Genomic DNA, 14,395 nt, shown 5'->3' with positions numbered 1-14,395 from the left:
TTTAAGGGAACAAAATGTAGATAACGACTAAATATGGAAAAAGACTATTATTTTGAAGCGTCATCTCGTTTCCTGCTATGGTCACGTGGTTTTTCAAGATGGCCGCGCCCACAGCGCTGTAGCAGCTGATTGTGTCCATGCGAGCGGGGTTTAAATGACAGTTGAGGAGCAGCAGGTTACAACTGACATCCCCGCAGAGAGACAGAGGAGTTTCTGAAAGGCTGTCCCATCCTCAGCACCGCCAACATGAGCAAGCAAGAAAATCTAATCCTGTGAGTACTTCCTTCTTTGTTTCTCGAAACAAACTGCCGCTTGTTACATTGTTACATTTAAGGTTAGCATTTTGGCTGTTTAGCCGTCTAAAAAGTGACCTTATGAAACCCCCCGTTGTCATTGTTATGAAACATTTCTTCCTATTATGGGTCAGTTATAGAAACACAGGCCTCATTCCTTAAAGCTACGTAATCCAATGCCAGAGCGAAGTCGCTTCCTCTTACAAAAAAACAAAAAAAAAACTCATTCAGAAATCCAGCAGTCTAATAATCTCTTCTTCATATTTAGAGATGAACTTATTTTGCAACATGAATTAGTGCTTTAAGCAAATTCTGTGGATCGTCTGATAAATTCGGCAGAGCTAATAATGTAAAAGTCTTATTAATCTTTTGGTTTGTTCTATTTAACTAGCTTCAACTCCGAGAAAGCCAGGCGTCATTACAAAACGTATGACGCCTTTTGTATGGCCTGCTTTAACAACGTGCTAACCTTATTTACAATCAGTATTGTATGGATGTAATAATGGTGCTAAAGATACAGAGGGCTGTTAAAAAATAAAAAGAAAGTTTATCCAGGTCATTTTACTTTAAGTCAGTTTACTAAAAGTGAGTGATAGTGTCAGCTGAACACAAAAAAAACTCCTACGGTTCTGTCACTCTAATGGGAATAGTTTTTTTATTCTGACATTTTTACATATAGTGTGGAAGCTGAAGCATCTAAATGATCCCATACAGAATCCATGACAAACTCTGATAGTGTGTTTTTATAACCCACACGTTTAATTCTTAACAGCAGACTTGCATCTTTTAAAGTTAAGTGTAGCAAGCTAAACATAATTGGCTATCTGTGAAATGTTTTTGTGGTCCGTCTAACAGTTTCATGTCAGAGTCTGAATTAGATTAAGGTTGTGATACATTACTGATCCATCCTAAGCACTCCTGTATTTAACTGTCATTTCTCCTGCTGGGAGAAGATAAGAGAGCAGAGGACGGTTATCTCCCAGAATCACTCTTTTGGTGAATGCCCTTCAGCTGGATGCCCAGAGTGATTGCAGGGGAAAGGGAAGGGTGGGCCTTTATTTTTAGATAACTCAAGTTTGCGGCTGTATTGTAAAGAGGTTATGACACTATCAGCTAAGCTCCATTCCCTCAACTATGTAATATAAATTGAAATTGCCAGTGTGCTTTGGCCATGCCACAAATATCTTAAAATTCTGTCTAAATTTGTATTATTTTTATTTTTCGATTTTTCGATTCTAACATGAAGTGCTTTCTACCCAGCCCCAAAGACTTTCCTCAGCTAAAGAACGACACATTCCTGAGAGCGGCACGAGGAGAGGAAATCGAACATGTCCCAGTCTGGTGTATGAGACAGGCTGGCAGATATCTACCAGGTACAGGCTTCAGATCAGTTCTTTCGTCTCTTGTTTCTGACATGAATAGTAGCACTGTACTATCAAATGTGCTACACTGATTACCCTTAATATTCGTGATCATGTTTTCAGGTTTCATATTGTAGTATTTCACTTTCTGCATGACCATAAGCATGAGATTCACATCCCTGATAACCACTAACTCCCTGTTATTGAGTCTTAATGCTGATCTGTAGTGTTTTTTTTTTTTTTTTTTTTTTTTTTACTCTAATCTGCAGAGTTCCGTGAGTCCAGAGCAGGGAAGGACTTTTTTGAGACATGTCAGTCACCAGAGGCTTGCTGTGAGCTCACTCTGCAGGTACAGACCTGGATTCACAGGGGGGAGAAAAAAAAATCTAATTTCACAGTGTTAACATCAAGTCAGCAACACCATTATGTGGTGTGAGATGATGGAGTGGTTGTTACACCACCCACAGGGTACCAACAAGAATAACTTATCCCAATTTTTTTTTCTCTCTCCCCCCCCCTCCAGCCTCTGAGACGTTTTCCCTTTGATGCTGCCATAATCTTCTCTGATATCCTAGTTGTCCCACAGGTAAGTCTGTTCAGACCAGGCTCAATTGCTAGCATGTATAAAATGTTTACAGCTAGTCTTTTGCTATATTTTTGCCAGATGTACAGTAAAAGAGGTTTTCTGTAATCAGAAAAATATACATTTTGTGAGTAGAAAGTGTGTTTAGGGTTTTGACGTTTATTAATATTTAAATAACCTCTGACATACAGTACAACCAGTGTCTGCTATGTCTTCAGGAATGAGAAGAATTTTCATGTGTGGTAACAAATGGCTATGTATTGATGTAATACATGTATGTGATGTCCACATGTTTTAATTGTTAATTTAACAAATTACCATTAGTCAAGTATTAAGTATTAATTTTTCAGTTTGGTTCAAAACCCCCAACAATCAGATTACCCCCCTATGACCAGCACTTGGCGACAGTGGGAAAGAAAAACTCCCTTTTTAACAGAACAAAACTTCCAGCAGAACCAGGCTCAGACTGGTTGGGGGTGAGGGGAGGGTGACTGTACAAAAGACATTCTGTGGAAGAAATAGAGAAACTGTGTTCCTCCACAGTGGATGCAGTGTCTCAAAATGTTTTTGACAAAATAACTCTTTTGATGACACTATTAATTAATTAAATAACAAGATATATTTTTCATCTATTCAGGTGTCCTGAATCTGTTTTCCACTCATTCTCTGTACAGCTGTGACCCTCCCTGATCCTTCCTTTATACTCAAAGCCTTCTTCCTGTTAGCTGGGAGTTCTTCCTCCCCACGCTTGCTATTATTTTTTTTCTTAGAACATCAGTTGATAGTTGGGTTACCCTCTTTAATATGTCTTACAATATAAAGAGCCTTTGGATGGCTTATGTTGTGAACAGAGATGGGCAGTAACGCGTTACTGTAATCTGATTACTTTTTTCAAGTAACGAGTAAAGTAAGGGATTACTATTGCAAAAACGGTAATTGGATTACCGTTACTTTCCCGTAGGAACGCTGCGTTACTGCGTTACTAAAACCGTGATTTTTTTTTTTTTTTTTTTTTTTTTTTTGCAAGAATGTCTCATGACAGTGACGTAAGACGTGTGACAACAGCTGTCTGCAGATCAACAATGGATCATATATCGAGTGCGGGAGAGAGTATGAGCATCAGAGGCGGAGCCAGACATTTGAAACACCCGGGGCTTAGCCCTAAAGGGTAGTAAGCATGTGGGATTTTTTTTTTTTTTTTTTTTTTTTTTTTTTTGGGGGGGGTTAGAAATGACTGAAAGATTAATTGGCTCTGTTTTGAGTTTTGTTCAAAAAAGAATGACTTCATATAGGGAAATATATATATCACATGTGCAGGACACCTTAAACTAGTTTTTTTATTAAGCAGCAAGGCAGAACAAAGTCGGGGCTGTATCAAGACACGAGGACTAAACCCCGATTCAACCAGACCCAGAACTGATCCGGAATTAAAACAGGACTGCAACAGTTCAAAATCAGGACTACCGAGGACTTAACCAAGACAGAACCAGAATCAGAACTAGATGATAGTAGCACTAAAAATCATCATAGACCTGCACTACTTGATCATGTCGCGATATTATCGCAAATGCGATATATCGTTCAGCCCTACTTCAGATCAAAACACAAACACTTTTTTAATTGTAACATCAAATCAGACTAAATGTTTATTTTTTTAGATTGATAAATATAAAAAACATATTTGTTAACTTTAAGAGTAAAGAGAGAAACTGTCTGTATTTCTTAATTGCAAATGGCACCAAATTGTATTCAAACTGAGCCACACTTATGGAGCTCCATAGTTCTTTTCCTGGTGTTTTGGTTGACATCTCTTGATTTTCCCATGTCACAGAAACAGGCTCTGTGTTTTGCCTTTATATGCATCCACAGCTGTGCCACCAATTTACTCACATGGACTCTACGAACCTATCAGAAGCTTCTTCAGCTCAGAATGGAATCGTCTGGAGTTTCTTATTAATTAACAAACTTAGTGTACATGTACTCCTAAATTTGATCAAAGTGATAAAAATAGACAGCTCTGTCTCTCTTTATTCTGACATTTAACTAATTCAAAAGATATTTCAATATTTATCTAAAACAAAAGTTTACTCTAAATTGATGTTGTACAGTAAAAATGTTTTATGTTTTCTCCCTAAAGTGTATGTAAATATCTGGTTACAAATGTGAATATCCTGCTGTGTACTGAAATCCCTCTTGTTTTGCATAGAAATATACTGAACAACATACAAAGCATAATATATAAAATAACATTTACCTGAGTTTTTTCTTTGAAAGAAGCCTCTAATGTCCATTCTTATATTTCAGTACATAACTGAAACCGATTTAGTCGGGGAGGGTAAGAACTGAAAATATGAAATAAACACACGTAAGATAAGACTCTATAAAAAAAAAATAGCATTTGTTCGGCTTTTCATTTCGCCATTTGTTGATTCACTTGAAGAGCGAGTAACGTAATATTGGTCAAGTGATCAGTTTGATATCAATCTTTCGTGATTCACCGTCATATTTACATTATTTGTACCAGGGGCGGAGCGGGGGGGTGGCTTACGGGGCTTAAGCCCGGGTTGTTTTGTCAGAAGCCCGGGGTATTTTGGAGTGTAATTTTTTCATAGTTAGATGCCTGGCTGATAACTGTATAAAACAAAAAGTACACACAATATTCGAAGCACATAGTGCACACTGTGGGAATTTACGACTGTGCGTGAATCCCCCCCTGATATTGGTATGATCCAAGCTCAGGCACTAAGCGACTGAGCGAGGGGGCGGGGCAGCTGCTGCCCGTGAGTGCGCTGTTGGAGAGACGGAGCTAGCCATACTAAGGAGAGCTTAAGTTTGACCAGATACCAAAGCAAACCATTCATACCGTACAAATAATGTAAATATGACGGTGCATCACGAAAGATTGATATGAAACTGATCACTTGACCAATATTACGTTACTCGCTCTTCAAGTGAATCAACAAATGGCAAAATGAAAAGCCGAACAAATGCTATTTTTTTTAGAGTCTTAGCTTACGTGTGTTTATTTCATATTTTCAGTTCTTACCCTCCCCGACTAAATCGGTTTCAGTTATGTACTGAAACATAAGAATGGACATTAGAGGGTTCTTTCAAAGAAAAAACTCAGGTAAATGTTATTTTATATATTATGCTTTGTATGTTGTTCAGTATATTTCTATGCAAAACAAGAGGGATTTCAGTACACAGCAGGATATTCACATTTGTAACCAGATATTTACATACACTTTAGGGAGAAAACATAAAACATTTTTACTGTACAACATCAATTTAGAGTAAACTTTTGTTTTAGATAAATATTGAAATATCTTTTGAATTAGTTAAATGTCAGAATAAAGAGAGACAGAGCTATTTTTATCACTTTCATCAAATTTAGGAGTACATGTACACTAAGTTTATTGTTAATTAATAAGAAACTCCAGACGATTCCATTCTGAGCTGAAGAAGCTTCTGATAGGTTCGTAGAGTCCATGTGAGTAAACTGGTGGCACAGCTGTGGATGCATATAAGGCAAAACACAGAGCCTGTTTCTTTGACATGGGAAAATCAAGAGATATCAACCAAAACACCAGGAAAAGAACTGTGGAGCTCCATAAGTGTGGCTCAAGTTTGAATACAATTTGGTGCCATTTGCAATTAAGAAATACAGACAGTTTCTCTCTTTACTCTTAAAGTTAACAAATATGTTTTTATATTTATCAATCTAAAGAAATAAACATTTAGTCTGATTTGATGTTACAATTAAAAAAGTGTTTTTATCTGAAGAGTAAATATCTGGTTTCAACTGTATATTTGATGATTGTCAGCACAAAGAGGGAGAGAGAGGAGAACGAGGACAGAACAGATGAACAAGAGCAGGGGCCCGTTCTTCGTACGTCGCTTACTACATCCAAGATCAAATGACACATCCAAGACCAAATCATCGCGCTAACCGTGAGCTCGCTAATCCGGTTCTCCGAACACACCTGCTGTTGACGATCAGTACAGCTGGATGAAGTAATGTGAGATCACTGGGTGTCGTAAAAGGGGCTACGCATCGATAGTAGAAACATTGATCGGCAACCCTCTGATTGGTCGGCGAAAATGTCGAAGGAGCGCGCTCGGTATTTTTCGGCAGCAGAGCAAGAACTCTTGATTGAGGGATTTCAGGAGTTTCAGAATTTAATCAGAACGCAAGGGAACACTGCAAAGGCTGCAAAAGCAAGGAGAGAGGGCTGGCAGAAAGTTGCTGACAAATTAAACTCGTAAGTAATTTAATAATAACAATAATAATGGAGTGGATTGATATAGCGCTTTTCAAGGCACCCAAAGCGCTTTACAATGCCACTATTCAATCACTCTCACATTCACACACTGGTGGAGGCAGCTACAGTTGTAGCCACAGCTGCCCTGGGGCAGACTGACAGAAGCCAGGCTGCCATATCGCGCCATCGGCCCCTCTGGCCAACACCAGTAGGCGGTAGGGTAAATTTACTGTATTACACTATATTATCCAATATTATATTACATTATATTATGTTATATTATATCCCCTTACACATTAGAGCCACAACAGGACCCACTAGAACATGGGAACAAGTAAAAGTGGAATATAAGAATATGCTACAGAATGGTAATATTTATCACTTATATTGCTTTTCGTCTCTAGGAAAGAGACCCTGAAATAATCTGTTTGTTTGTTCATAACAGCAACCAAGAAAAGGGCAGAGCAAAAAAAAAGACAGGTGGTGGTCCTGCACCCCCTCGTCAACAAGTTGGTTAAGTAAATAATACCCTCACGGGAATATCGATATCTCTCAATGAGCACACTGTCGAGCTGAGCTAAAGGATCCTGTCTATCCCCCACTATACGCTGAATTCTGAAAACTCTCCTTATCAATCTTGCACCTTCCGCAATGGGTTGCTCGCGTATACGGACAGGACATGGCTGCGACAGGCTTCCCAAATCCACCTTCGCTTTTATAGCCGTGGTCTCTCATCTTGATTACACGAAGTAATTTACAATTACTACTCTGAAATATGAATTACATCTGAAATAATCAAATACATGAAATAGAATGTTAATAGTACATTTCCCTTTTTTAGGAAATGACCTGTATGTATCTGTGTGACATCAATACATGGATCAAGTGCTGCATTATCTTTAGTTACATTGATAATATTTATTTATGGTGAAACAGTGGTGGAATATCGCTGTTGCTTTCGTATAAATGAAGCGGACATACCTGCGTGGCCGCGATCTAATCCTGTTTACATAAAGTGAACCTGCTCCCGAGCAGGTTTACGCTTACGGCTCTGTTGCTATGGCAGCAAGTCCCGGATGAGCTTCGGGGAACCGAACGATCCAAGATCACGCAAAATCGTCAACAATCTCATCCAGCTAACTTACTTAGCGAGGTACGAAGAACAGGCCCCAGGGTGAGACACACATGTTAGTCAAATGGTTGTTTACCAAAAGTATCACCGTATCACAGGTCCTCATGTATCTCGTACCTAGTGTTTCTTTTTAGGTTTGTTATTTTTCAAATTCTGTATTTATTAAGTTATGCAGGCTTGTTTGCACAACAAGGCTAAATAATTATATAAACTTTTCTCAATCTAAATAGTGGACTTTGGTAGAATTAAAAAAATAAGTGTAGTGCAGGTCTATGATGATTTTTAGTGCTATCATCTAGTTCTGATTGTGGTTCTGTCTTGGTTAAGTCCTCAGTAGTCCTGATTTTGAACTGTTGTAGTCCTGTTTTAATTCTGGATCAGTTCTGGGTCTGGTTGAATTGGGGTTTAGTCCTCATGTCTTGATACAGCCCCGACTTTGTTCTGCCTTGCTGCTTAATTAAAAAACTAGTTTAAGGTGTCCTGCACATGTGATATATATTTTTCCCTATATGAAGTCATTCTTTTTTGAACAGAGCCTATTAATCTTTCAGTCATTTCTTACCCCCCCCCCCCCCAAAAAAAAAAAAAAAAAATCCCACATGCATACTACTCTTTGGGCTAAGCCCCGGGTGTTTCAAATGTCTGGCTCCGCCTCTGATTTGTACGGTATGAATGGTTTGCTTTGGTATCTGGTCAAACTTAAGCTCTCCTTAGTATGGCTGGCTCCGTTTCTCCGACAGCGCACTCACAGGCGGCAGCTGCCCCGCCCCTTCGCTCAGTCGCTTAGTGCCTGAGCTCGGATCATACCAATATCAGGGGGGATTCACGCACAGTCGTAAATTCCCACAGTGTGCACTATGTGCTTCGAATATTGTCTGTACTTTTTGTTTTATACAGTTGTCAGCCAGGCATCTAACTATGAAAAAATTACACTCCAAAATACCCCGGGCTTCTGACAAAACAACCCGGGCTTAAGCCCAGTAAGCCACCCCCACGCTCCGCCCCTGATGAGCATGCAGCATTTAAAGCTTGGAAGTACTGACCTTACTTTGAGTTTGATTCCATAAAAAGTGACAAAAACATTAGCATCCGTTGTGCGTGGGAAGAAAACTTGTTTTTACTCCGAAAAAAAAACCCTAAACAAGCTCCGAGTGCGCAACGACGTAATGGGAAATTCACAGAGAAACTCGCTGATTCTTCCACTGACTGCTGCGCCACACCTGCACTAGAGCACACCTCCGCCTACCCTACTCCTGCTTTACAGGTGAAAATAGAGCAACAGGACTGCTAGTCTTTGATTTTATTTACTTTCTGCTGTGTTTTTACTTGCATCTATTTGAAAGACTGAGTGTAAACACACAAAATATTTTATTTTATGTGCTGGAATGTGCAGAAAATAGGTTTAAATGTTAAACTAATGTCTTCAAGTCAGAGAATGGTGCATATAATTTAATTTTTGCTTGATGCATAAAGTTAAAAGATTAAAACTGATAAAACAAGTTAAAAAAAGAGACTTTTCCATTTGATTACATTTTGTATGATGGATTATGCAGAAAAAGTAGAATTGGGTTGACAGATCTATTGCTTTATCACCTATTCAGGTTGTAAATCGTGTTTTTAAAAGTAACTAAGTAATTAATTACTTTTGAAAATAAGTAATCAGTAAAGTAACGGGATTACTCTTTTGGGGAAGTAATCAGTAATTAGTTACTGATTACTTTTTTTCAAGTAACTTGACCAACGCTGGTTGTGAACACATCATAAATAAAATGAGGCCTGTGATGGACTGGACACTGCATGACTGAAAGCAGATATATTAACTTGTTTGGTTTGTCTTTGTTTCTTCTTCCTCCCTCCAGGCCATGGGTATGGATGTCCAGATGGTTGCAGGTAAAGGTCCAACATTTCCAGAGCCTCTGAAGGAGCCAGAGGACCTGCAGCGGCTGCAGGTCAAAGTGGACACTGCCAAAGAACTGGGCTACGTCTTCAGAGCCATCACACTGACCCGACACAAAATTGAGGGCAAAGTGCCACTAATAGGATTCAGCGGGGCTCCGGTTAGGCGCGCACATGTTTAAACATTTATAGAAAATAATGCTTCCATATTCTAACAGCTCTCTGTTCATCCACAGTGGACGCTCATGTCCTACATGATAGAAGGTGGAGGCTCCAACACTCACTCTAAGGCAAAGCGCTGGCTGTATCAGCACCCCGAAGCCAGCCACATGCTGCTGAAGATGCTGACAGATGTGATCGTGGAGTATCTGCTAGGACAAGTGGCAGCTGGAGCTCAAGTCAGACTTCCTTGCTTTCTGTGTCTAAACAGACTTCCTCCATTATGATGTCACTATATATAAATCTTTTTATCTTTAGCTTATTTTAGTTTCCCTTGAAAAAAAGAAAAGATGTAATAAATAAATAAAAAAAATTCACAGGACAGAGTCAGTGTAAGTCATATATGTTTGAGTCAAGGACATAAATAAATGCTGACAATCTCTACGTCAGTGCAAAATACAGCTGAGGCAGCACAAATTATTCCAGTAAGTTTACCCAATCCTGCAATTTTCAGTATTTGTACAGAACATAAACAATGGTGTGGGTGTGTGGTCCTCTCTCCCCATGCTCCCTTATTTCCTCTTTCCCGTCACCTAGCCGATCGATCGTAGCAGATGGCTGCCTCTCCCCGGTGCCTTCGTTCTGCAAGAGGTTTCTTCCCGTTAAAAGGGAGTTCTTCCTCTCCACTGTCAACAAGTATTGGTCATAGCAGATCATATGATGGTTAATATTGCACAATCTTTGTCTTAAAATACCTTGACGAGATTTTTTTTTTCTTGAGAACCGGTGCTGCATGAATAAAACCGGACTGAACTGACGTAACAGCACCATCTTTTAACTGTCTCATTAATCAGTATGTGTCAGCGTAATGCAGACTTGAACAAATGTGTCCAATCTGAGACAGCGACAGAGCTCCGGGTCTGTGTGCTTGCTTGAACGAAGTGCTTTTTTTTTTTTTTTTTTTTTCTTACAAAAGAAGAGAAAGTACTGAAGAAGTGTGACAAGTCTATGAATGTAGCAACAAAGTCAGTTAACTGGCAACAGTGACGTAAATTGAAGTGTTGTCATCACTGCTGTGAGTGGGAGGGATGTCAGTCAGACACGCTGAGACAGAAAATGTTTCCAAGTTAAAAAAGAAAAGTGGTCAGCACGGTCGCCTTTCAGGTTTCAGGTATTTTAATTCATATATTCTACATAATACAGCAGAAAAATACTCAAGTTGAAGGGATTTGAAGTTGTAAGTGAAATGTTAACACAAAGACAGCCCTTTTAAAGTGTTATATTTCCTTTTTTCTTTGTTTTTTATTTTATTTTTTTTAACCCCACTGCTGGGCGCCGCACCTGTGAAATCCCAGTGTTTATAACAGTGACGTCTTGGGTCACTCTCAAAGTGTCACTGTCACCATTCACACAATTCTTGTGTGTTTTTCAGGCACTGCAGGTGTTTGAGTCCCACGCCGGCATTCTGGGACCTGCGGAGTTTAAAGAGTTCTCGCTGCCTTACCTCCGAGACATCGCTCGCCGCGTCAAAGATAAACTGAAGGAGGCAGGACAGGATGTCCCCATGGTGAGAGGGACACCTAACAGATTCACACACAGACATTTGTCCCTCAGTGTATAATCAGAAACACATTTCCTCCATCCACACATGCGTAAAACACGTGGACTTCTACACTTACACATCAGCATGAATGCACTGCAAAGAGAGTCACCTGACATGCATATCAGATGCTAAGCTTCAAACAACTAGTAGTAAAAAAATGATGTTCATTGTTTTGTTTGTTGGGTCATTAGTAGCTGCTATATTTGTGTCAGCACTCGGCTCTATTCTTATTAGCACTGTGTTGCCTCCCTGGAGGGATCATTAAGGATTCATGCAGTGTAAGGAGAACCACTGTTCTGTTGGATCTACCTGCAGGTGGCAGCATTTCACCAACAATGGTTCCTGAAGAAGTTGATTTGAAAATCTGTTGGTGTGTGTGTGTGTGTGTGTGTGTGTGTGTGTGTATATTTAGATTGTATTTGCAAAGGATGCTCACTACGCCTTAGAGGAACTGTCTCAGTCTAATTATGAAGTGGTTGGCCTGGACTGGACCATTGACCCACTATCCGCACGGTAACACAAAACGCACACTGGTTTGTCTTTGCATGCAGCACCAGACTCTGTGTTTTAATTGTAAGATTTAAACCAGCCAAACATTTTTGAACGTGAGCCTGAATAGAGAAGTAGCATACAGTGAAAAGCCCACACAGAATCTACAAATACTTGAAGCAAATGTAGGCGGTCATAGCAGTGATGTTGGGCGTGATGTTGGCCATTGCTGACCTCTCTCTTGTTGCTGGGCTGATCTATTCATCAAATGCTTAAACCGCTGGTTGAAGGATTAACTCGTGTGTCCTCTGATGTGTATGTTTGTGAATTCAGGGAACGCACAGGAGGGAAGGTCAGCCTGCAAGGAAACATGGACCCCTGTGCTCTGTATGCTCCAAAGGTAACTTCCAATTTCACTGTGCTTTAAACTGACACATAGAAATCTGAAACTCATACTTAGGTAATTCTCATAAAAGTGACTTTCATAGGTTTTCATATTTAAGAAAACTTCATTTTGACCTTTGATTTTTGCCATTTGCTGTTAATGACTTTAACCTGCTAATCTGGAAAGATTTTGTCTTTGAAGTTTTCCATCTTTTGTGTTTTTTAAATGATACAACTTTAGTCTGACCCCAGACTGACATCCCCAGGTTGTTGGCTGTGGTGCTATCCACGTCAGCTGCTGTGGTCACAGAAACATCAGACTGCTTTGGCAATTGGATTATTGTCATCCCTGCAAACATCTGATTTTTCTGCTCAGTGTGGTGCACAAGATGACACCAAACAGCACAATGAAGACTTTTCTAATAATCAGTCACCATCTGTGGTGGTGATTAAAGAAAATAATCAGCTTGAAATATCCCTGTTAATTTAGCAGATCATCGTTGAATGTGTGATTTAAGAGCTTTTAATCACTATTTATATATATATATATATATATATATATATATATATATATATATATATATATATATATATATATATATATATATATATATATATATATATATATATATATATATATATATATATATATATATAAGTATGAGCTGTTTCATTGAAGTCTATGGGTAACAACACAAACCTGTAATCTGCGGTGATAATCATAGGAACAAATTTTAATTGACTTATTTATACTTTGTTAAATAAGCACAAACTCCAAATGTATCAACATTATAGCTGCTAATTTTTTAATGTTTGTTTGAACAAACTGAAAAAAAGCCAAATTAATTGCAACCCTGAAAAGTCCAGACTCCTGCACCCTGTATCGTTACACCTGCCAAACATTTAAATGGTTATCTTCTGTTTTTTTCCCCTCTAAACTGTAAATAAGGAGGCTCAAACTTTGTATTGTTGGCCACATAGAGCCCACTTTGAGCTTGAGTGGGTCAGACCAGCCAAAGTCCCATTTCTGTCATTGTAGAGACGTTTGACTACACATTGACTCTGTCAGATATCCTAATATTAAAAAAAGAACAAGTCTATAAACACAGATGTTCTCTAAATGAACTTATAGGATATGATCGCTGGAAGAAAAGCTCTCCAGTCTCCTGGCAAAGCGATGACCTGAAACGTCTTTCTCTTGATTGTGGTGGCCACAGACAATCTGCTGAGATTAGCTTGCACTCCTTGTCCTGATTCCCTCATTATCATTCAGTGAGCATGTTCCCTCACATTTGCGCTAATTTCATCTAAAATGACACTGCACCACCTCTCTCACACACTCTGCCTCTCACACGGCTTCACCCTTCAGCTCACCTGTGCACTGTGATCTGGCGTATGTGTCACGTCGTGTCGCTGATGGCGAGCACAAACAGTTTTGCCTTCATTGTAGGAGATGATGTCTGCATTTAACTTCGGCCACCTGCTGTTGCCGTTGAGCGTCCTAGTTAAAATCAGTTTTACTGCGTGAGAATGCGTTTTGCCGAAAGAGCGTTATGTTGGATCGTTTCTTTGTGACGGTGACTGACGTGAACCTGCTCTCTTTCTCTTCAGGAGCGCATTTCAGACATCGTGAAGAAGATGTTGGAGGGTTTCGGCACAAGGGGCTACATCGCCAACCTCGGCCACGGCGTTTACCCTGACATGACGCCGGAGAACATAGGTGCCTTCGTCGAAGCTGTGCACCAGCACTCCAAACAGATGATCAAACAGATATGAAGATAAATGTCTTGTATGAAGAACCAAACCTGGCCTTATGATGGTGATGCAAGAAAAATGTATAATGAGGCATTATTTTATTAAAAGCTCTAAACAGTAGTAGATGTGTCCATTTGAATATAAACAGGAAATCCTAAAACAAATTACTTATTTTTCAACACATGAAACACAGAGAATGCTTTTCCTGTTATTTTCAGAAGGAGGCTGATTTTCAACAAAGGAGGAGAAAAAATAACGTGAGGATATTAATTTAAGATGGAAAACATCCAGATCAGCATGTACTGTACATTCTCATCTGCCACAGCTCTCCACAACAAACATTTTCATTTTTTTTTTGTTATTATTTTGAAGACCAGATTTTCTCTTCAGCAGTAATGTTTTTTTGAGCAGGACTGGATTATGTGTTTGGACTGAAAAGGACTGAATGAGATTGTGTTTGTATTAATATTAGATCTAA

The 14,395-nt window shown here is 39.2% G+C and overlaps 1 protein-coding gene across 1 annotated transcript; it reads left to right on the top strand.

The window, feature by feature from the left end:
• Positions 1 to 68: 68 nt before the first annotated feature.
• On the top strand, positions 69 to 14,037 carry urod (uroporphyrinogen decarboxylase). Its single transcript, XM_026150557.1, has 10 exons — positions 69 to 272; positions 1,554 to 1,666; positions 1,924 to 2,003; positions 2,178 to 2,240; positions 9,491 to 9,688; positions 9,764 to 9,925; positions 11,119 to 11,253; positions 11,702 to 11,802; positions 12,112 to 12,178; positions 13,774 to 14,037. The coding sequence occupies exons 1-10, from the start codon at positions 247 to 249 to the stop codon at positions 13,936 to 13,938; spliced, it is 1,110 nt and encodes a 369-aa protein (XP_026006342.1). The 5' UTR covers positions 69 to 246; the 3' UTR covers positions 13,939 to 14,037.
• Positions 14,038 to 14,395: the final 358 nt, after the last annotated feature.

The sequence above is a fragment of the Astatotilapia calliptera genome, chromosome 18, assembly GCF_900246225.1.
Source record: "Astatotilapia calliptera chromosome 18, fAstCal1.2, whole genome shotgun sequence".
In the NCBI taxonomy this organism is placed as follows: domain Eukaryota; kingdom Metazoa; phylum Chordata; class Actinopteri; order Cichliformes; family Cichlidae; genus Astatotilapia; species Astatotilapia calliptera.
This window is presented reverse-complemented; position numbering and strand designations above follow the sequence as displayed.